Source organism: Dipteris shenzhenensis, chromosome 3 (genome assembly GCF_047967505.1).
Source record: "Dipteris shenzhenensis isolate YYH24624 ecotype China chromosome 3, Dip_SZ_1.0, whole genome shotgun sequence".
Lineage (NCBI taxonomy): Eukaryota > Viridiplantae > Streptophyta > Polypodiopsida > Gleicheniales > Dipteridaceae > Dipteris > Dipteris shenzhenensis.
In genome coordinates, this window is record NC_141598.1 from 45,510,318 (window position 1) to 45,532,807 (window position 22,490).

General features: G+C 41.9%; 1 protein-coding gene across 1 annotated transcript; it reads right to left on the minus strand.

Moving 5' to 3' along the window:
• Nucleotides 1-6,326: 6,326 nt before the first annotated feature.
• Nucleotides 6,327-8,560, minus strand: LOC147903881 (serine/threonine-protein kinase-like protein ACR4). The gene has a single exon (XM_087372919.1). The coding sequence runs from the start codon at nucleotides 8,535-8,537 to the stop codon at nucleotides 6,327-6,329; it is 2,211 nt and encodes a 736-aa protein (XP_087229045.1). The 5' UTR covers nucleotides 8,538-8,560.
• Nucleotides 8,561-22,490: the final 13,930 nt, after the last annotated feature.

Genomic DNA, 22,490 nt, shown 5'->3' on the forward strand with positions numbered 1-22,490 from the left:
AGTTGATTCATGAGTACTAATGGCTGGGGATTCTTGAGATGTAGGCTTGCTGCCAAACATATCTAACAATGTCTTTTGATGACTCATAGCTTGTGTTTCCTGATTTTAAAAAGAACGTGTTAAAATGATTCTGTATCCTAATGACTCATAGCTTATGTTTCCTGATTTTAAAAAGAATGTGTTAAAATGATTCTATATCCTAATATGCTTCAGTAATATATAATGGTTTTCAGTTCTCTCTATGGTTTTCATGATGTATAAAATTCATAAAAAATCAGGGTAAATCTGAATATAATCGCAATTCATAATGTAAGAAAACCGAGGTACCTCGAAAGCGGATTTTTGAAACCAATCTGCTGATCCAAGCAAGCTTAGGGCCCTCAAGCTCAACCTTCTTTTCTGTTGTGGTAGTCTGGTTCAACAAAGGTGATTAGAGCAATGATAATAGCTGCATGACCTCCAACAAAGCACCTGCAAGGCAGCAAGGAAGCTACACATGAATGAATCGCCATAAATAATGAGCTCCTGTTAAGCTACAACAGAGATTATTAAGAGCAACTTTCCCACACAAATAGACTGAAATGCATTCGTATCTATTAAGGCCTCTATCTGTTGTTCGCTCCAGAAAACCTTCAGGAAACACTCCTATCTTCTCATGCCACCCATAGATATGGTTGCTTGCTCGCCTCAATGCCCCAAGCTAGCTCTGCTAATTGTTCTATCTTCAAAGAAGCGAGGCTACCGAAGGAGATGTAGAGGACTGAAGCAGGATCATGTTTATTCAGCCATCGCAGGCAGTCGGCAGCATCTTCTTGAACCAAATGCTCACGAGTCACTGGGAGTAGGCTTTCTCTTCATAGAACTTGTAAACTCGTTATATTTATAGTCTTAGGTAATAGGAACTTACAAGAATCCATGGCCGACTCCTCACTTCTGAGTCGGATAGCCCACTGCCCGATTGGCCTTTCAAGTCCTTGAGACTGGATCCTAGAGGCTGGAGGAGTCACAAGGACTGAGCATCACGATTCATCGCGATGTAGTAGAAGGTTGAAGCTAGCCTCTAGCCAGTGGCGGGAAAGAATTGCAGATGGATCATGGAAGTTGAGAGACTGAGCAGTGAGCAGGACTGAGGGAGACAGTAGACTCAAGACTCGTCGACAGGCTAGAGTGAGCAGGCTGTAGCCAGCTCAGGCTACAAGATCTGAGTCTTGAGGGTCTATGAGAGAGATCTGGATTCTAGATTCTGAGAGAAAGACTCTCCCCGCCCCCCGAGATTTGAGAAGTCTACTTCAAAAACTTCAAACGACTTCAAACTATGTTCTACAGACTACTATGCATAATGTATATATCTTATATACTATACTATAGTCTGTAGTATATACTTGAAGCTTTGGAGATAGGCCTGAGCTTCAAAATGAAGCTTATACGAGGATGCCAGGCCTCAGGAATGCTATGTAGCTAAATTTTCTGAGAGTCATTTGAAGCCCAAAATGCCAATGAATCTCAATCTGCGCAGCAAATTTAAGCATTTAAGCACTGCCCGGGCTGCCCGGGCCGGGGCACCAGGTAGCAGGTTGCACATGCAGCTTCTCTTCTCAGAACCGTTACTATTAATTCGTGGGTTTTTTTTTGGCTCGTAGAAGTTAACAATCAAATCTTGTTTGCGTAACTAGGTTCAGTCAGATCTGCTTACACATAAAAGGATTTATCTACACTACCTTTCTAAGGATTTATCTACACTACCTTTCTAAGGGCTTTATGTACACTACCTTACACATAAAAGGATTTATCTACACTACCTTTCTAAGGGTTTTATGTACACCACCTTTCTAAAAGAAATGGTCATAAAGGTGTGTGCACACCACTTATACATAAAGGTATTTATTTACACCACCTTTCTAAGAGAATTGGTCATCTATTATTGGTCATCTATTGATGTTCTTAGGTGATAGTAGCTCAATTCACAAGAAGTTATGAAGATGTTTATGTAGACCACTTTGTAAGAGATTTTTGTGAAGTTATGAAGATGTTTATGTAGACCACCTTTGTAAGAGATTTGGTTGTGCATTGATGTTCTTAGTACTTAATCATCAAATCTTTTGTTTTGAGTTGGCAAATCTAGTTCAAAAAACAACATTACTAGTATATTCAAAAATTTTGGATTGTTTTTCAGTCCATTTCTCAAATTAAACTTTACACAAGTCCAAAAATTTTGAATAGTGTGTTGGGTACTCTAAACACCCCCCAGGAGTCGGCAATACAGACACTAAACCACCTCAATCCCACACCAGCTGAGATTACTCATGTGGAGTCGAGATAGCCCAGCAAGCTACAGAGCCGTGTCCTTTCTGCCCAATCATTAGGAGTCCCTAGTTCTCCCCTGTGATCTAGTGTCCCTTCTCCCCGATCATCAGCACTCCCTTCTCCCCTGTAACAGTCGAGAGTTCCTTCTCTAGATACGAGTAGCTAGCGTACTAGCTCATCTCACGACAAGGCAGAAGGAGTAGTAGCAGGGAGAGCGGTGGGGGATGCATGGCATAGTGCTTTGCGGGGGGTAATGGTGGGGGCTGGGATGATTTAGATGATGGAGACGTGCCAGCGGGTGATGGTACGATCTTCTATGATATCACTTAGACAGGAGGCATCTTGATGGATGCACAAGGGAAGGACATCATGGCCTTCATGTGCTCTGTAGATGCTAACAAGTGTAGAGATTGCTTTATTCCATACAAAGAGCAACAAAAAAGGTTGGCTGATGAGACCATCGCTACTTTACGCTCTAGGTATTCCAATCCCCTCAATGTCGAGTTCACATATAAATGGGCAAAGTCAAAGATCGTTATTATACTTGCCAACAAAAGATCTTCGCTTGAGAGGCAGGCACTAGCCAAGATTGCCAGGAGAGAGGGACGTCAACACCAAGGGGCCAGCTCCACACCGCTCATAAGTATAAGTGGAAGAAAGCAATGAAGGCAATGACGGTGGACCCTAGTCTGCAGCACGTGGAGGCACAAAGGATCCAAATGGAGCAATATGAAAACGTGCATTTTGGAGCAGGGTGTATTGAATGATGGGAGGCCTAATTTGTAAGTATCGATCTCAAATTATATTGTGTTTATGTGGTTTATTAAGAGGTTGTTTCTTTGTACTAACCCCTCTGCAAATTGTGTCATCTTGTAGCTTGATATCATGGGTAGGAGTCCTACTACTATCGAGACAGCCTACCATCGTGGACATCGCGGAGGACATACATGGAGGCACTTTTATGATGAAGGGTTGATTACTGAGGAGCAGTAGATTAGGAGGTTGTTTCTTTGTACTAACCCCTCCACAAATTGTGTCATCTTGTAGCTTGATATCGTGGGCAGGTACCCTACTCCTGTCGAGACAGCCTACCATCGTGGACATCGCAGAGGACATACATGAAGTCACTTCTATGATGAAGGGTTGATTACTGAGGAGCATCATATCCGGGCTACTGGAGTGCCCCCCAGGTATTTAAAAGTACTTAAATAATGCCAATATTATAAATAAAGATTTGATTTTTCATACATTGATACATGTTGTCCCTCGTTTACAGACCCCTGGGGATGATCAGGAGGAAGAAGGTGAGGATATTGAGGAAGAAGGCGACGAAGAAGGGAGCAACGATGCAGATGACTTAGATTAGTCGTAGAAGTAGTGCTAGCTACTCTTTTTGTACTTGAAGCCATTAGCTTGGCTTTGTGCCTCTCTTGTATATACACTCCTCTTATTTTTTGTACTTGAAGCCACAAGACGTGGCTTGGCTTCATGCTATATGTACATGCAAGCACTTTTTGGTCTATGAATTAATATACACTCCTTTTATTTTTTTGGCTTTCAATTTCCTTGTGCAATGTTCTATCAATGAATGCCTTCTGAACTAAATGTTTTGGAGTTGTAATGTTTTATTCAAAATTGTAATCATCGGCTATAGACGTTCTTGGAATTGTGCTAATTAAAATGCCAACCATGCTAATTAAAATGCGGTTGGTTGTAAGAATTGAATTGCACACTGTGGAAATGAGATTCTTGAAACCACACATCATACACAACATACACAGCATTCTGTTCAACCATGCTTTTTTCTTTTTTCTATAGAGCGTCAATAAGCACGTCTATGAACGCATCTTTCTATTTTTTTCAAATTTCTACACAGCGTCTAATAGCGCATTTATATGTGCGTCTGTCTATTTTATAGACGCGGGTCTGTAGACGCACTAATAGGCACACAAATAGACGCGCCCGTAAGTTTTTTTTTAAGTTATGGAAACGCATCTATGTGTGCGTCTATGGGTGCTTTGTGTTGTTGTGAAGGTGTTCATAAATCATGTCCCAAGGCACATGATTTGGATTATGAGTTCATGAAAGGGATCATGAAAGAGAGTCTATTGTTTGCTTACTCAAGTGTAATGAAAAATAAGCTCTAGTAGAAGCATCTTTTAGTGTGAGTTGCAGCAAGCCTAACATGTGGAAGTATATTGCATATGAAAAGTATCCTAATATGTGCACAAGTATATGTGCATATGGAAAGCGTCCTAGTATAGTCCTAGGAGTCATAGAGTATCTCTCTTAGTGCATGCAAGGGTCAAGCTAGTTGGAATCGTGCTTGGGTCATAACTAATTAGGTCAGGGTGTTAGAATTGTAAGTAAGGTCATAGGATGGTGTGATGAGCCTAATTCTTGGGAGTTTGAAGATTGAGAGAATGTAGTAATGGATGTGAGTGGAAGGATGCTCCCATGTGAACCTAAATGTAAATCATCAAATGAATGAAATTTGCTTTACACTTCTACTTTTGATTTCAACAATGCAATCCTTATGTACTAGTATATCATCCCTATTCCATTTAGCCTATTACCTCCTAGTTACCTCCTACTTCATGGATTTAATAAAGCCCTATGCTCCTAGGCTTCGTCATCTAGTCTATCCTGCCATCCTAGCCATTGGCCTAGCTAGATGTACAGAAGCTAGTCAATGTCCACAATCCATACCTATAATTCATAGGCATTGTCCATAATGTCCTTGTACCTTAATCTAGTCCTTAGCTATAGACTCAAGGCTCCATATGGGAGTGCATGGGTTGTAATAGTAATTTACTCAATCAAATCAGACTAGTCCATTCGCTAGAAAAACCCTTGTTTGCTTTTAGCATTGGAAGTTGTGCAATATGTTCTCGTTATACACTTATGATTTTTATTTTTTCCAAAACTGATTGTGCTCCATCTCTTAAACGTCTTTTGATTTTCTCTAATTGATAACATTTAAGCAACATGGCTTAGTGTTAACGTTTTGTAGGTAGCACGTCTAGAGTCTTGATTTGGTCACATGTTTATGAGGTGTACTATACATAAATGCTATGATCGCTAGAGCAGATCATTACATTGCTCTTGCTTTCTCACTTCCCAATACAGCAAGAGGAAGTGGCCATGCGCACTTGTGCACTGTGGTTGATAGTGTGTTTGTACACGGAGTGCTATAGTTGAGAGTTGCATGTTTTCTTTTTGTGACTTTTCACTTGTAATTATTTTTTTAAATAAGATTTCTCAAGTAAAGGATATACGAGGTAAATTCAACCATAAGATCTAAACAAGGGTGCGCAAGTGCACGTCGGCACGGCTTCTTAATATAATGGTAAGCATTGCTTTTCGATGCAAAGAAAGAGTAAACGATTTTCCTTACTCCATTGGACTATTAAAAGTGAGTTTGATCTTGAAGGGGCTTGAAGGTAAAACTAGTTTTGTGAAATGGTCTCCATCCCAATTCAATTAAATCTTTTAAAAAGTTACAAGTGGAAATTAACAAAGGGGAATTCTATTTTCCACAACTCTTGGGGGTCACTGTATCATGTGCATTCAAGGCCTATTTGTAAATACCCTTATTTGTAAATTTATAATGAATAAAATACACCCTTTTTTCCAATTTTATGATACCCTTCTGTATGTGAAAAAATGTGTAAAAGGGGAATTTAAAAAACTTCTTTTAGTGAGCAGGCATGTGGTAGGCTTACATCTCTATGAGTGATGCCCCCGGCCATGACTATAGCCCCAGCAATGTGAAATGATTTCCTCCGTCGCAACTTAATTAACTTTTTGAAAAAATCACAACTTGAAGTAGTGTGCCTCTAAGGAAGTAGGGGCTAATAATACTAAAAAGTGCCATATATCATAAGCTATGTGTGCTTAGTATTATACCAAGGAGGTAGTGCTCATGTGCACGCTTGTTTTTTTTTTCTCCCCACTCACCCACCGCCACACACCCCCATGGTTCACTGCTAGTCGCATGTCATGCAATCTTGTTGAATCCATCATCTTCCTTCTAAGCTGTAGGAGACGTCTGCAGTTGAGCAATTGCTTTGGATCAAAGGTGACGGTTGGACCTCAATCTTCCTATCAAAATTGAAGAAGAATGGTTCAAAAACTTCTTGCAAGAAGCTTGCGGCTTCACTCATGGTGGGACGTTCCTTCCCTGTCGTCCGAACACACTGCAAAGCCAACCCAATCACGTCCACAAGTGATCTGCATGCATCCTCGTCTCCGACTTTCAGCTCCGAATCCAATATAAGGCTTGTCTTCCCTTGCTCAGCAAGCTCCCCGGCCCATGCCACAACGCCGCACCCAGAATCATCCTTACCCGCTGCCTGTCGTCCGCTCAATAGCTCTAGAAGAACCACTCCGAAACTGTAGACATCGCTCTTCGAAGTGAGCTGACCAGATCGGAAGTATTCGGGATCGACGTACCCTATCGTCCCGCAAGGTGACAGGTTGCTCAGATGAGTTTGGCTTCCGACAGGACCGTAGAGAGAGAGGCCGAAATCAGAGATGTGCGCATCCAAAGTTTCGTCCAGCAAAATATTAGATGCTTTCACGTCGCGATGAATAATTTTGGGAGATGCATACACATGCAGGTATTCGAGCCCTCTTGCAGCTTGCAGAGCAATCTTCATTCGGCGATTCCAATCTAAGGGCTGAGCAGATCGTTTGCGAAACAGACAATCTTGCAGCGAGCCGTTTGCCATGTAGTCAAACACAAGACATTTGTCCTCTTCACAGTAGCCAACGAGATTCACCAAATGAGTGTGGTTTACCCGTGCCAGGAGTTCAAGCTCCATGTCAAAAGTGCGAGCTCTTTCCATCGTACAAGCTTTCTTGATCGCCACAACCCGCCCATCTTCGAGGATGCCCTTGTACACATCCCCAAAACCCCCCTTCCCAATCACCATACTACTTTCGTAGCTTTTTGTGGCTATTCGGAGTTCATTGCTAGTGAAGCTAATAACCTTACTCACTCTAGCTTTCCAAAGCCTTGTGTGAGCAGATTCCGCTTGAATAGTTGCAGGCTTCCGCCAAGACATCCAGATCGAATACAATTGTCTACGTCGAAACACTGCCAACAATCCGATCAGTGCTGCAATGACAGTCAGGGCCACTCCTACCACAATTCCTGTAATCGGATGCGATGATGAATTAGGAGCTGATATCGAAGTAGTGAATGGCCCCGGGGATGTCGAGTTAGGTGGACACTTGCCTGGTAAGCACTGCAAGCAAACCTTGTCTCCCTTTCCCGGACACTGATTCGAGATCCCAAGCTGAGAATCCGAAAGTTCATACTGGCCCTCATTACACTGCTTAACGCACAATCCCATACTAGCTCTCAAAGACGGAGGTACGAAGTTATTTGCGGCATTATCTTGCGTCCCCCAACAATCCACAACCATCTTCTGGTCATCCTCCCTCACTCCGCAAGTGAACCAATCACCGGACGAGATGGTAGAGAATGGCACTCCCGCAGGGGCATACGTTTCATCATAGTAGTCGTCCCCCCAGCACACAGCTTCATGAGTATCCGCACGCAAGCCACATGAGAAACTGTAGCCTCCAGTGATCACTGTAAAGGTGACGTTTTTCACAGGTGTAGCCTGCCCATAAGTGTCGTTACCCCAGCATAACGTCTTCATGGTATTCAGCTCGAGCCCACACATATGGTATCTCCCAGCAAAGATCGAATCAAAACTGGCGTTCGGGGCCGGTATTGCTGAACCGCCTCCGAATTGTCCCCAGCATATTGCGTGCCTTGTGCTGGCCGTGAGTCCACAAGTGAAGAAATCGCCGGCGGTAACCGAGATCATTGCTTCCGTTGGAGGCGAAGCTTGCCCGTAAGTGTTGTTGCCCCAACAATCGACCAATCCTGGACTGTCTGTTTTGTTATCTCTTACTGCGCAAGCATGATAGCCACCTGAATTGATGTTGGAATAGCTAGTGCTCTGAAATTGGGAGGGAATGACTGAATTATTTACCTGCCCCCAACAGTAAGGATTGTGAGAGTCATACATGAGCCCGCATACAAAAAAGCCACCGTTGGAGATAGCCCAGAATGACGTATTCGCTGGAGGCGACAGGTCGCCTAAGTAAGGGTGTGTACCCCAACATTGCGGAGAGAGCGTTTCCACCTCGAGAGCACAAGCAGCGGTGGCCTTACCATTAGCCCATAAGCCTGCCAATGTAGTCATGTATCCCATTCCTACAGTCGAGGTAACATGAAGCTGAAAGAGCAGCAAGAAGCTCAAGAATGATGGAGAGACAGATGAGGTGCCATGCGAACTCATGGTCGTTCTTGTAGGACTGATGAGCTTGAGAGTACTATGACTGGGCGACATGATCTGCCACTGCACAATTGGTCGTGTGCAAACACGACGGCTGTTTGGAATCAAGCTTCGAAATCTTTACTCTCCCCAACGGGCAGACTCCAATCCGCCGGATTATGCACAGTGGAAAAGCACGAGCAGATCTGACATATCCCCCGCTTGTTCCGTGGAGAAACTAACCAGCAAGAGAATCATATAGTACAACAGATGGCTGACGAGAGGCGGGCTCGCGTTGTGATGAAATTTGAAGCAAAACCTACGCTCACACAAGATCGTGCTTTGCGGAATACGCGTTGCTAATTAAACAGTTTAGCACCGACCTGGAGAAATCCGTGAGGGGAAGAATTCTTCTTTCTCGTTCCTGCCCACCTCTTCGAAGTTTAAGACTAGGAATTTGGGAGATACAATTCCAATTTTGCTCACATGGATATACTGTGATATCGCACTATGGGAGAACTTTTGGACTCAGTCAACGGTCTTCACAGAGTAAATATAATGGGAATGGTGCTCGCATGGATATACTGTGATATCGCACTATGGGAGAACTTTTGGACTCAGTCAACGGTCTTCACAGAGTAAATATAATGGGAATGGTCTCCCAACCATGTTTAAATGTATTTCTATTCTATTGCCTTCCCACTGTTTACCATGGGTTTAGGATGAGAATTTTCTTTGATCGTTACTCCCATCCGAAACCAAGTGGTCTAGGATGGGTTTAGGATGAGAATAGCCACTTTTTCTCCCATTATGGACCATGCCATGGTCTCAAGACCCTCGGAGCCAAAGAGGATCCCCTTTTTTTAGGTATTTGAAAGCATGGAATGATGCCATGTGTCCTTGTCCCTACCATGAAATGATGCCATGTGTCCTCTTCCACTTAACCCATCCCTAGTTCTTTTTAAGTCCTCACAGCCAATGGGGGGCGCTCTAAGGGCATTGTACATTGCAACCTAGAAGCTCCTCCTTCTGTCCTTGCTTCCATCTTACCTCTCTCCTAGGTCGAGCCCAAAATGTGAGCATCCGTGGGCAGCTAACGTTGGTAATTAAGGAGTAGAGTAGAGTAAGCCCTTCTGTACATTGTAAAAAACGTGTTAAAAAGAGCTTTGTAAAATCCCTTTTGTTAAACCCTTAGAAAAATAAATATTTTTCTACATCTCTAAGCATTGTGATGATGTCCCAAGCAATGGAGTGCCATTGATTTGCCCCCGCATACTAGTTTTAATAGCCAATGTGAATGAATGATTCAGTGGATAATATGGAGGCATTATTACCGGTGAGATACATATGATACTTTAAAGGTTATAGCTTGCTAAGGATGTGAGTTGATGTTCTTGAGTAGTCATGGTTTAGAGGGAATATTTCGATATGGAGATACCTTGGAATTTAATTACTCCAATGTTTTGGTTGGAATAATAGATCCTTCCCTTCATTTAAGGGCAAAAAGTGGATAGTAGGGGATTTAATGGAAGAATATGCATAGCAAGATCTTTGAGCTGAGATTATACGAACAAGGACTCCAAGAAATACATCATTCCTCTTGACTATCAGGGATACATGATCGAGGTATTGTTTTGATCTATTGATTAAATATATATCTATACTTACTTATTTTGAAGAATGCACGTGCCCTTCAAAGGCTACACCAAGTCCTCTTCTCAGCAAGAAGGAAAAGGCAAGCTTCTAAAACATTTGGCTCAGCGGAGGCTCGGGGAGGTTTGGGAAGGAGGAAATGAACTGCCACGTGGGCAGGGAGGGCAAAATCCGAATTTGACACGCGCACAGGGATTGACACGCGCACAGGGAGGCGCAGTCAGTGGACCGAAGCAGGAAATGAGCAGCCACATGGCCAAGGAGGGCAGTGATGAGCAGAGTCAAACGCTGACACGCGCGCAGGGAGGCGCAGTCAGTGGACTGACAATGGCGGCGCGCAAACTGCATGCCACGTGTCGCGTCGAACCTGCGCACTGGGCCCTTGGGTTCTGAGAGTTTCCAGACTTGTAGGGTGGCACGTGGCGCAGCGCGGGTGGCAGACTGTAGGCGACAGCACGGGTTGCGGTTGCAAACTCCAAGTGGCGGGTTGCGGTTGCAGAATCCCGACGGCGTGACTGCACGATGACATTGCGAGATAGATCACGGGCAGATTACAGAGAGGGACCTAAGAGGAGAGAGAGAAATATAAATAACTAAATAAATAAATATATGATACATAGAATATATATATAGACATAATATTATATATATATATATCTATATATATTTACAATAAATATTAATTTATCTTTATATATGACTATATAAAATATAAATGTAACAATACTTATATATATATATTATAGATATTTATTATGGATATATTTACATATGCTACATAAAATTTATATAAATATAACTAAATATAGATATAGATATATTTATATTTATAATATATATTTATTTATCTTTATATATGATTGTATATATATATGTTTATATCTATATTTATGTTATATATTATATATATATATATTCATTTATTTATTTTAAAGATTATTTATCTTTATATACGAGTACACGACATAAATATATATAAATATATGTGTGTTTATTTACATTTAGATATTTATACATGTATATTCTCTCCCTTTCTCTCTCTCTCTCTCTCCTAAGAGAGAAAGAGAGATACAAATCTATAAATGTATTATCTGTATATACACGCAAAAAATATATATGTGTGTGTGTGTGTAAATAAAAAATATATATATATATCAAAATAAACAAATAAATAAAGTATATAAATATATACAAAAATATATATACATATGTGTTTATTTGAATTTTTATATATCTATATGTGTGTGTGTGTGTGGGGGGGGGAGAGAGAGAGAGAGAGATTTCTATAAATACATATAGGAGAGAGAGGAGAGTGTGGGGGGGGGGGGAGTGGGAAAGAGGAGAGTTAGAGAGGGGGGGGGAGTGGAAAAGAGAGAGAGGGAGAGAGAGAGAGCTTTAGAGAGGGAGGAGAGGGAGAGAGAGAGAGAGAAAGAGATTTTGATTGAATTCCTTCTCATGAATTGGGCAGAGAATTGGGGTGAAGGGAGAAGCTTCAAGGAGAGGGGAGGTGAAGGCAGGGTGAAGCAACAACCACGAGGAGAGAGGAGGTGAGGAGGGGACAATGAGCTGGAGTGGCGATGCAAGGAGCAACTGTTGCGAGGGGGTGAAGGTAATGAAGAGAGAATCTAGAGGCAAGGTAGGAGGTATCATGAAGTAACGAGGGGAATTTAGAGCGAGATAGAGAGCGAAGGGTGCCGAGAGATCTAGGAAGAGACGAGAGAAAGTAGAGAGGGAAGGACAAAACAAAAGAGGTCAAAGGTGGTGATGAGCTTTAAGGTCATCAGGGGTAGGTATCAAGGCTACACTTGCCTCATCTTTCATGAAAATGAAATGTTTGAGAAAGTAGCTAATGGAATGTTAGAGAGAGAGAGAGAGCATGCGTATAACACACACACACACACAAACTTTATCTTCTTCCTTGATGGATGCAATGGTGCGTATAATTAACGAGGGGAAATAGTGAACTGGTTAGGTAGGCAACTCGAGATCGGCGAGAATGAATTGGCGATCAATGGCCTAAGAGCAGAGGATACAACTATCTCAGGGTTGGAAATATGATAGAGAACTTGAAGACTATTGATGACTCTATTGGAGCTAAAATAGAGGTATTGCAAAGTCATCCTATTTGTCAAAGTTGTTGGGCATTACCCATAAATTTGTTGGTTGACAAGGAAACTCATACCATAATATTTAGCATGTTGAGCTAAGATGGGATGTTGCTGGTGAGAGGATGTTGGCATATATCAATATGTTGTGCAACTACGTAACTAGCTAAGGCAGTTGTTACATCACCCATTAAATTATTTCTAACAAGATCAAGCCACCACACTTTGTTCATCTATCAAGCTCCTATTGAATGGCTTTGAAGAGCTGCTTCAGTAAAGATGAAGCCGTGTTAGGGCCAAGCAGTTTCCCAAGGTCAGAGAGAGATAATTTGTTGTTTGACAAGGAAACTCAAGCCATAATATTCAGCATGTTGAGCTTAGATGGGATGTTGCTCGAGAGATGATGCATGCATAGATCATTATGTTGTAGTGCTAAGTAACTAGCTAAGGCAATTGTTACATCACCCATTAAATTATTTCTAACAAGAGCAAGCCACCACACTTTGTTCATCTACCAAGCTCCTTTGTGTGTGTGTGTGTGAGTGAGAAAGAGAGAGAGAGAGAGAGAGGGGGGGGGGGGGGGAGGGAGAAGAGTGGGATAGAGAGAGATAGAGAGTGAATATATATATATATATATATAGAGAGAGAGAGAGAGAGGGAGAGAGAGAGACCAGAGAGATAGAGAGAGAGAGAGAGAGAGAGAGAGAGAGAGAGAGAGAGAGAGAGAGAGAGAGAGAGAGAGAGACTCTGTGTGTGTGTGTGTGTGTGAGAGAGAGAGAGAGAGACTCCCACAAAAAAAAGTGTGTGTGTGTGTGAGAGAGAGAGAGAGAGAGAGAGAAAGAGAGAGGGAGAGAGGGAGAAGAGAGAGATAGAGAGGGACAAGAGAGAGAGATAGAGAGAGAGTATATATATATAGATAGATAGATAGATAGAGAAAGAGAGAGAGAGAGAGAGAGGGGGGGGGGAGTCGTCTTCTCAGCAAGAAGGAAAGGGCAAGCTTCTGAAACATTAGGACGTGGGCTACATATGTGGAGAGAGAGAGAGAGAGAGAGAGAGAGAGAGAGAGAGAGATGGAAGGAGGCCCCTAGCCCATTGTGGATAGGTAAGGCTACTCGTTTATGATTACACAGGAGGACTCATGAGAAATGGTGCCCCATACTCTCCTTTGACCAAAGGATTGGATCCCCTAGAATAGCCTATAGGATACGTCATGATTTGGCTTCTATTTGTAGGTTATTCTAATATTTGACATATATGTGCATAAGCCACTAATATATGTTTTTCACACCCTCTCATAAGTGATGGATGGCCATGGCCATGGGCAATACTATCACCAGAATCACTTAAGTGGTGACTAGTAATGTAAACGTGCCAAGTGGGAATGAAAAATTGGTATGAGCACAAAGGAGTGTGGTGTGATAGAAGAAATTCAATGAGTGAGATCTTTCAAGATCTTAGCAGGGTAGATTTTTCAAACGAATGTGAGAACAAGCCTTGCTTTCCTCCTTTTTACCACATTGGAAAAGGAATACAGCAGAAGGAGAGGACTCTTCACTTTGGGAACTCCAATTGAAGAACTTGGATCGAGGAGGAGGAGAGGATTCTTCACTTTGGGAACTCCAATTGAAGAACTTGGATCAAGGAGGAGGAGACAAGGAGTGGCAGGACCCCAAAACTTACACAGCATTGGAGGCGTTGCTTTCCCAAGGATATGGTGACTTATCTGTGTGCAAGAGAGATATGCCATTTGTCTTTGGACGTTCTACTGCTTTGTTTACCTTGCTAAGTGCAAATAGTTCCTCTCGACCCTATACTACCATTTCCATAGAAGTTGATTCTGGCCCCCAAACCAAAGAGTCCTTCCTTTTCTCATAATTTCCCTGTCCGGTACATTACTCTGAATCTCGTCCTTGCATGTATTCTTTCTGCTTTGGCCGCTTCATATCTCTCAATCCACTTCTGCATCTCCTTGCTATTGAGGATACAAAACTTATTGAATTTCTCCATTTGCTCTTCGCTCATCTTTCTTTCAATCCCTTTTCCTTGGGGAACCTCGCCAATGATGCGATCATCATCCTTGTTATGCCAAGCTTGTGGCATATCGGGATCCGTGGATGCAAGAAACTCCATGATATATACAAATGACTCTTGCACAAGCCGTCCCTCTGCCATGCTTGTTTATGGTCTTGCTCTTTGTCTTACAAATCCGTTCAAAGTTTTCACAAATCGCTCAAGAAAAAACATCCACCGACTATGACGGGTGCCTGCAATGGGGATGCGTCAATTTTACGAGCAAAAACCTATGAGCAAGTTTATCCGAGCGTGTTTTTCAAGAGATTTTTAAAAATGTTTTTCTTTAGGAAACATGGTTTTTACACTTTTATTTTCACTAGAACTAGATCCCTTTATCATAAAAATATACAGACTAGTCACTCATTCATTTTTACACAACATAATTTTCTTATTTAGAGACATCCCTTTGTACCCCTGTTATTACCTTAAAAAAGTGTTGATTCCTTTAAGAAACATTCCTCATAATCACTCTCAATGTAATAATACTATGCATTTATAATTACTTATTAACACATTTATATCATATGGCAATATCTTTTTAGTGTTTTTATAGCATATTTATGGACATGTTTCTAAAGAAGTTTAAATTACTATAAATAAGTATTAACTTGGGCTTATATATCACTCTCATAAAATACATGTAATATTTAATACTATATATGAAAGATTTTCCAAAATATAACTCCATAGATGTGCTCAAATGGGGTGTTCCGATCAATTTGAGTGGTTGAATGACTATATTTGGACATTGGATATGAAAGTTATGTCACTTTTAAAAGTGCTGTCCAAGGTAGTTTCGCCAGCGAAACTACCTTCGGAGACTTGCTTCAAAGGGGTTTCGCTGGCGAAACTACCTGGATGGCTTGCTTCAATGAGTTTTCTCTGAAGAAACTCTTTCATGAAGATAGGTTGAGAGAGGGTTTTCAATGTCACCCCCTATTAAGTAAAAGTTGTAAGAAGGATCATAAGGGAATTTTCATAGAGAAGTCTACTCTACATGTGGGTTTCTTCAAAAGCCATCCCATTATGCTCTCACCATTCCTACAGATTCACCTAAAGATTTTTGTATAAAATAGGCATTGCTATAATACTTTGCATATTTCTAAGTGAAACTATGTTTTCTTCTGATCGATTTTTGCCATATTTATGCATAGTTGGAAGCTTTTTTTTTCCTTCGCTCGGACGCTCGGAAGATTTCGCTCAGAAAATGCTCGTCCCCCCTGCAATGGCCACCTCATCAACTATGTGCACAAGCAAGTGCACTTGAGTTGTCATAATGCTCGAGGGAAAGTGCTTCTCAAAGCATACGGCTTCGATGGATTCCACCCTAGCCTTCTCGATGCTCGATATGAAGATCTCTTTTTTAGATATCCACCTATTTCACATGCCCATGTAAGATATATTCATAATCAGTCTACAGATTATTCAACTTAAATTGAAGAAAATGCAATCAATGCGATTTGATAGTAAGCATACCTCACAATACCACTGATCTTGAATATAGCATTTCTAACATCTTCTTGTAAGCCCCCTTTTATTGTAATTGGAAGGATGAACTATCAAAGCAACAAAGAAGTCATGTCAACAATATAACATAATCATAATTACGCTAATGCATCACGATGTAAGGTACACTAATCCTACAGCTTAGAATGCCTGTAAGACCTTGTGCCAATCATAGGACTTGAGCCCAGTAAGCTTATTGTCCTTTGAAAATGCTCCTTTCATGCAACGCATGTACCCTGTGGGTGTTTGAAAAGAGGCAATGTCCGCCTTAACCACTGCCTCCTCTCTCGTAGAGCGGATCCATGTTGCTTTCGGGAGGATAACTTTTTCCGAACCATGCACTTGGGGCCACAAACGAGACATTCCTCTTGAGTCTTTGGAGCCAACCAAGTGTGCCCAAATAGTAGCCCCCACATTCTTGAAGATATGCATGGGATCCAAGAGATGATTGATTTGTAACTGACCCCAATAAGGAAGCACGTGAAAGATCGATAGCCTCTTCATACCAGGAGGAGGTTCCTCTCCATTCGCCCTTCAAGCCTGAATCCAATTAGTTGCCTTCAAATATGATGGTGGTGGATCAAGCTGACCTCCACGCGCGAGATGGTCCAACAGAAGGTATCGAGCATGACCTTCATAAAAAAAAATTTTCATATGTTTGGAGTATCATGCAAGCAATTTTAAACCCGGTCCACAAACAGGACAAGCATGGTATCCACTTGTAACAAGTCCTACAAGCATGCATGAATGTATTAGTATAAGACATGCATGCGAAAGAGAGTCATAAAAGCATAATCCTATATTATACATGTAAAGACACAACCACATACCTGCGCACTCTCCATATCCTGGTTAGTCATGCATGGTCCACATCAAGATACGCCTGACCAAAATATCATTGGTATGTCTAGGAGCTCTGGAAATATCAAAGTCCCGCACTCCTCTCCATAAGATTTGTAACTCCTCTATCAAAGGTGCCATGTACACGTCCATATTTTTTGCCTTGTACTTCCCTGGCACAAGTAGTGCAAGCATGAGGTGTCCCTTCTTTATTGTTAGCCATGGTGGGATATTGTAATTCACCAAGAACATGGGCCATGTCGACCAAGATGTCGAGCGTAACCCGAAAGGATTCACTCCGTCCATAGCGAGCCCAAGATGTAAGTTGCGTGGCTCCCTCGCACAGTCCGGCCACTGATTGTCTATGTGCTTCCAAGCTACACAATCTGTGGGAATCCTCAATGTGTCATCAGTGGACCGATGAGATGCATGCCATGTCATCAACTTCGCTATGGATTTGCATCAGAACATGTGCTGTATTCTTGCAATGATGGGAAAGTGTCTCAAGACCTTTACCGGTATCTGCTCACCCTGCAAGTCATCTCTATATCGTTGTTCCCCACACTTCGGACAACTAGCCAAATCTCCATGCTCACGACAAAAGAGAATACAATCATTACGGCAAGCATGGATGGTATCATAATCCATATGCACCGTTGTTAGCATCTTCTTCGCTTCATCTCTTGATGCGAGCATAGTATTTGGTGTAGGCAACATCTTTTGGAACAACCTATCACAATTCAAACATCACCGTTGTTAGCATCTTCTTCGCTTCATCTCTTGATGCGGGCATAGTATTTGGTGTAGGCAACATCTTCTGGAGCAACCTATCACAATTCAAACATACATAGGCTTCGAATAATGATGATTCGGTACACTAATCCTATAGCTTAGAATCCCTGTAAGATACTGTTAGATCGTCTATCAGAAGTGCTACCAGCCCAATCAGCATCAGTGTATCCATGCAACTGTATCTGAACCCCAACCTCATAAAATAGTCCATACTGCAATGTGGACTTCACATACCTGAGTATGCGTCTAGACGCATCCAAATGCGGTTTCCTTGGAGCCTGCATAAACTGACTTACCAACCCAACAACATAGCTCAAATCTGGCTGGGTAATAGTCATATAAATCAAACTTCCTACTATGCATCTGTACATAGTAGGGTCTTCCAGAAGCTCACCTGCATCTGCGCTCAGCTTCACATTCTACTCCAAAGGAACTGAAATAGGCTTACAGCCTGTCATCCCATCCACTTGGTGATCTAATCACCTCAATGCCCAAGAAATAACGCAGCTCTCCCAAATCCTTCATCTCAAACTTCTGCTTCAATAGCATTTTCACATGAAGGATATCTTCATCACTATCACCTGTGATGATCAGATCATCAACATAAATGACAAGCAGCATAATACCTTTCTCTGTTTTTCTCACATAAAGTGAGAAATCTGCCTTGGAAATCTGAAAGCCAATAGTGACAAGATACTGTCCTATCTTGTCAGACCATGCTCTAAGTGCTTGCTTCAAGCCATACAAGGCTTTCTTCAACCTGCAAACAAACTCAGAATGAACAGCATGAACATAACCTGGTGGCTGCTCCATAAAGACCTCTTCTTGCAAATCAACATGCAAGAAGGCATTCTTTACATCCATCTGATGTAAAGACCATCCCTTTGATGCAGCCATAGCAATGACTGCTCTTACGGTTGCCATCCTTGCAACCGGACTAAATGTTTCTTCATAATCAATGCCATATGTCTATGCATACCCCTTGACAACTAATCTTGCCTTGTATCTGTTCACAGAACCATCTGCATTGTGCTTGACCTTATAAACCCACTTACAGCCAATTGCATTCTTGTCTTTAGGCAAAGGCACCAATTCCCATGTAGCATTTGCTTCCAAGGCATCCATGGCTTTCTCCCATTTTTCTTTTCCCATGGCTTGCTCAAAAGAAGTGGGTTCTAGTTCCTGTATCACTTTGACCATATAGGCATAGTGAATGGCTATAAATCCATCATATTTCAGCCTATCCACAGGATATCTAGCTCTGGTAGACCTGCGCAAAATAGGCTCACTTCCAGGTGCTCTCAAAACATCCCTAGTCTTCCTTACTCCAAGTGTAACAATAGAAGGAATACCCAACTCATCATCAATGCTCTGTTCTGAGCCACTTGATTCACCATCCACATAAGAGTGCGTGCGTTCACATCATACATGGACTGATCTACCTTCTCTTTTCCTTTTCGTGATACCTGCATACCACTATTTGCATTGCTTTGAGGAGATTATCCAGATCTCAATCTGCCTGTCCATGGCAAAGTATGTGAACCACTGCTAGAGGACACTACAGGTCCACTAATATTTTGTGATTGCTGCTGTGAATTCTATGCAACATTACCATTTTGTGCATCTACATCAATCATCACATTTACTGGTTTATACCAGCTGCTCATCTCATCAAAAACAACATCTCTGGTCACTATAAACTTACGAGTAGAAGGGTTATAGCATCTATACCCTTTTTGCTGCAGAGAATAACCGATAAAGATGCACTTCTCAGCTTTTGGATCCAACTTGGACCTCAAATCATCTGGCACATGAACATAGGCAATGCAACCAAAAATTTTTAAATGAGAAATATCTAGTTTCCTACCAGTATACATCTCCTCTGGTGTCATGCCATGTATTGCTGTAGTGGGAGTCATGTTCATTATGTAAACTGTTGTAGCAACTACTTCAGCCCAATAATAATCTGGTAGGTCTTTTTCATTTAGCATTGCCCGAGATACCTCTCCAATATGCCTGTTTTTCCTTTCTGCAAGTCCATTTTGCTATGGGGTATGACTTCATGAATATTGCTGCTTTATGCCATGAACCTGCGGGAACCTTGCAAACTTATTTAAGAGGTACTCTCCCCCTCCATCTGACCTTAGGCATTTTATTTGCAAATAGCTTTAAAAGCTTTGAAGTGCCCAAACACTTCACTTTTCTTTTTCATAAAATACACCCAAACTTTTCTGCTGTAGTCATCAATAAAAGTGACAAAATAATGACAGCCTCCCATAGATGCAGCTTTAGTAGTCCACACATCAGAGTGGATTAATCAATGCCTTCTTACTCTCTTGAACATGCCTAGGAAATGGCTTCCTTGCCTGTTTTCCAAATTGACAGGCTTCACATACCTTGTGCATTTTTGCAACCTTGAATTTAGGCAATCCTGCAACAATATTTTGGGCCTGCATTGATTTAAGTCGTTGTACATTAACATGACCAATGCGTTTATGCCAGATATCAATATCTTCAACTACACCAGTCCCATGTGCAAACATTGCTACACTTAATTCACGCATGTCTGCATCCAACGTAAACATCCTACCCTTCTTCTTTCCTTTTGCTATCAAGTGACCATTATTTTTCATATCCTCAACAAAGCATCCATGAGGATTAAATCTGACCTGCAAGCCATGGTCAACCATTTAACCAACAGAAACCAGGTTCTTGGTGATGTTCGGGACATGAAATACATCAGACAAGTATTTCTTTTTCCCATCCTGCATAGACACAGGAATTTTACCAATCTGCACAATAGGATGTGCAGTATCATTACCAGTCTCCACAAATCCTGGTCTTTCCATTTTTCTTGCATCCTGCATCCATTCTGCATGACCTGTCATGTGGTTTGACGCACGTGAGTCAACATACCACACATCATTTCTTTCTTCTGCACTTGTCACAGAATTGGTCATGTGCTGCACCATAAACAGATTCTCATTTTTGTCATCACCCTGTCTACTAGAAGATGCATAGTTGCCTTGCTACAATTTTCCATTCATAATGTCATTCTGCTTTTTGTAGCAGTCTTTAGCCATATGACCCATTTTACCATAGTAGTAGCATTCAACATTGCTATTTGCATTTTGGCCTCTCTGCCATCCACCACGGCCTCTTTGGCTCCCCCTGCCTCTAGAGTTACCACATCCTCCTCCATAGGACTGGTTTTCTTGAGTTTGCTGCAGATTCTGATTTGTACCACGGCCTCCAGATCGGCCTCCTCTACCTCTGCCTCTACCTCTTCTAGCATTTGAGTAGAAGACAGTTTCTTTTGAAGTTCCTCCTGAAGGAGATGCACCACCATTTCTTCGCTCTTCAGAAATTAGAAGAGCAAACAATATCTCAAAATCAGGAAATTTTTCGCAGACGGCAATGGATGTCCGAAACTGTGCATAATCCTTTCCTAGACCATTCAAGGTCACAGAAACTAAATCATGATCTTCCACTGGCGACCCAATGGAAGCAAGTGCATCTGCAATTTTCTTCACCTTCATGTGGTAGTCATTGATGCTCATATTTTCTCTCTCCACATTGTGCAACTCCTACTTGAGCTGCATTTTCCTGGCTTGCATATTTGTGCTGTGCATTTTTGCCAAAGTATCCCATGCCTCCTTTGGTGTACTTGCATCCTGAATATGCACAATCATAGAATCTGAAATACTGATAGACAGCCAGTCTGGCTCTCTCATGCCATCCTTTAAATGCTTGCATTTCCTGTTGATTGGGAACATGAGGAAGAACTGGTTCTTCTTCATTTCCTGTAATGAACTCCCAATAGCCTTTTCCCATAAGGAAATTCGTCATTCTAAACTTCCATGCTTGGAAGTTGTTCTTGTCAAGCTTTTCAGTGACAATCTGTGAAAGAGAATCAGATGCCATTACAGAACACTGCACAATATTCTGTCACTGTAAAAAACACAGCTTTTGCCTCACACGGGTAGATCTGCAAAACTGACGAAAGTGGTATTTGACTACACAGTCACTTCCTAGTGACGATTTTGCATCAACAGGCAACAAGGATGATTCTGCAACTCCCAGTATCTCTGCGCACAGGCATATGATGCAATTTCTGTCGTAACTTTTCACCGACTTGCAGAGCAGTGGTCGCACAGCAAAAATCGAGCCTTTTTCTGAGTGCCTGCGAAGAACTTCCGCCTTCAAAATAGGCCCCGAAATGGCCTCGAATCAGAAAAATAAAGTCTTTCGCAGCATATACTGCCCTCTCGCCACACCACGAAGGGCGTCTCAATCTGAGACAGTGCACTCTTGCACTTCCGGCTGTGCTACCTGCAAAGATTTTCTCCCAAACTCAAAAAAGAAAAGCAACACTAGTCCTCTTACCAGGACACCGCGAACTTGGTTTGCTTTCTTGTGCTCCTTACCACGAACCAGGCTCTGATACCATGTAAAGATAGTGGGAGAGAGGGAAGGAGTCTCATTTGCGGCTTTCTCACATACACAATGGGGGAATACACACAAAGGTGGAGGCTGAAAACAGTTTTCCTCTTCTTAGTTGTGAAAGACAAAAGAACTATAGTATAAAGAAATAGAAGAACCCTATATGTGGGTCTCAAACCAAACTCAGGTAACTAAGGTGACATACTAACTGAGCCACGAACTAGAGTAGATAAGGATAACTGTCATCCAACTATTATTCATGGGCGGTGTACCAACCGCATCTGTAGCTAACAAGTCGGTGATATAAATGCACAACGGTCACCCTGGCATATCACGAGTGGAGCTCAATATCTCAACAGACTATTCCAAGTAAGAAAGTCCTTCCTCTTTTTTTCTTTTGTTATTTTTGTTATTTGCATTGGCCTGCAGCTAGCGCCTTAAGCGTTGGCTGTAGTGATGGGCGTAGGAACCCTCTCTT

Coding starts and splice junctions, on each gene's coding strand:
- LOC147903881 (XM_087372919.1), bottom strand. CDS start 8,537: ATGGGATACATGACTACATTGGCAGGCTTATGGGCTAATGGTAAGGCC.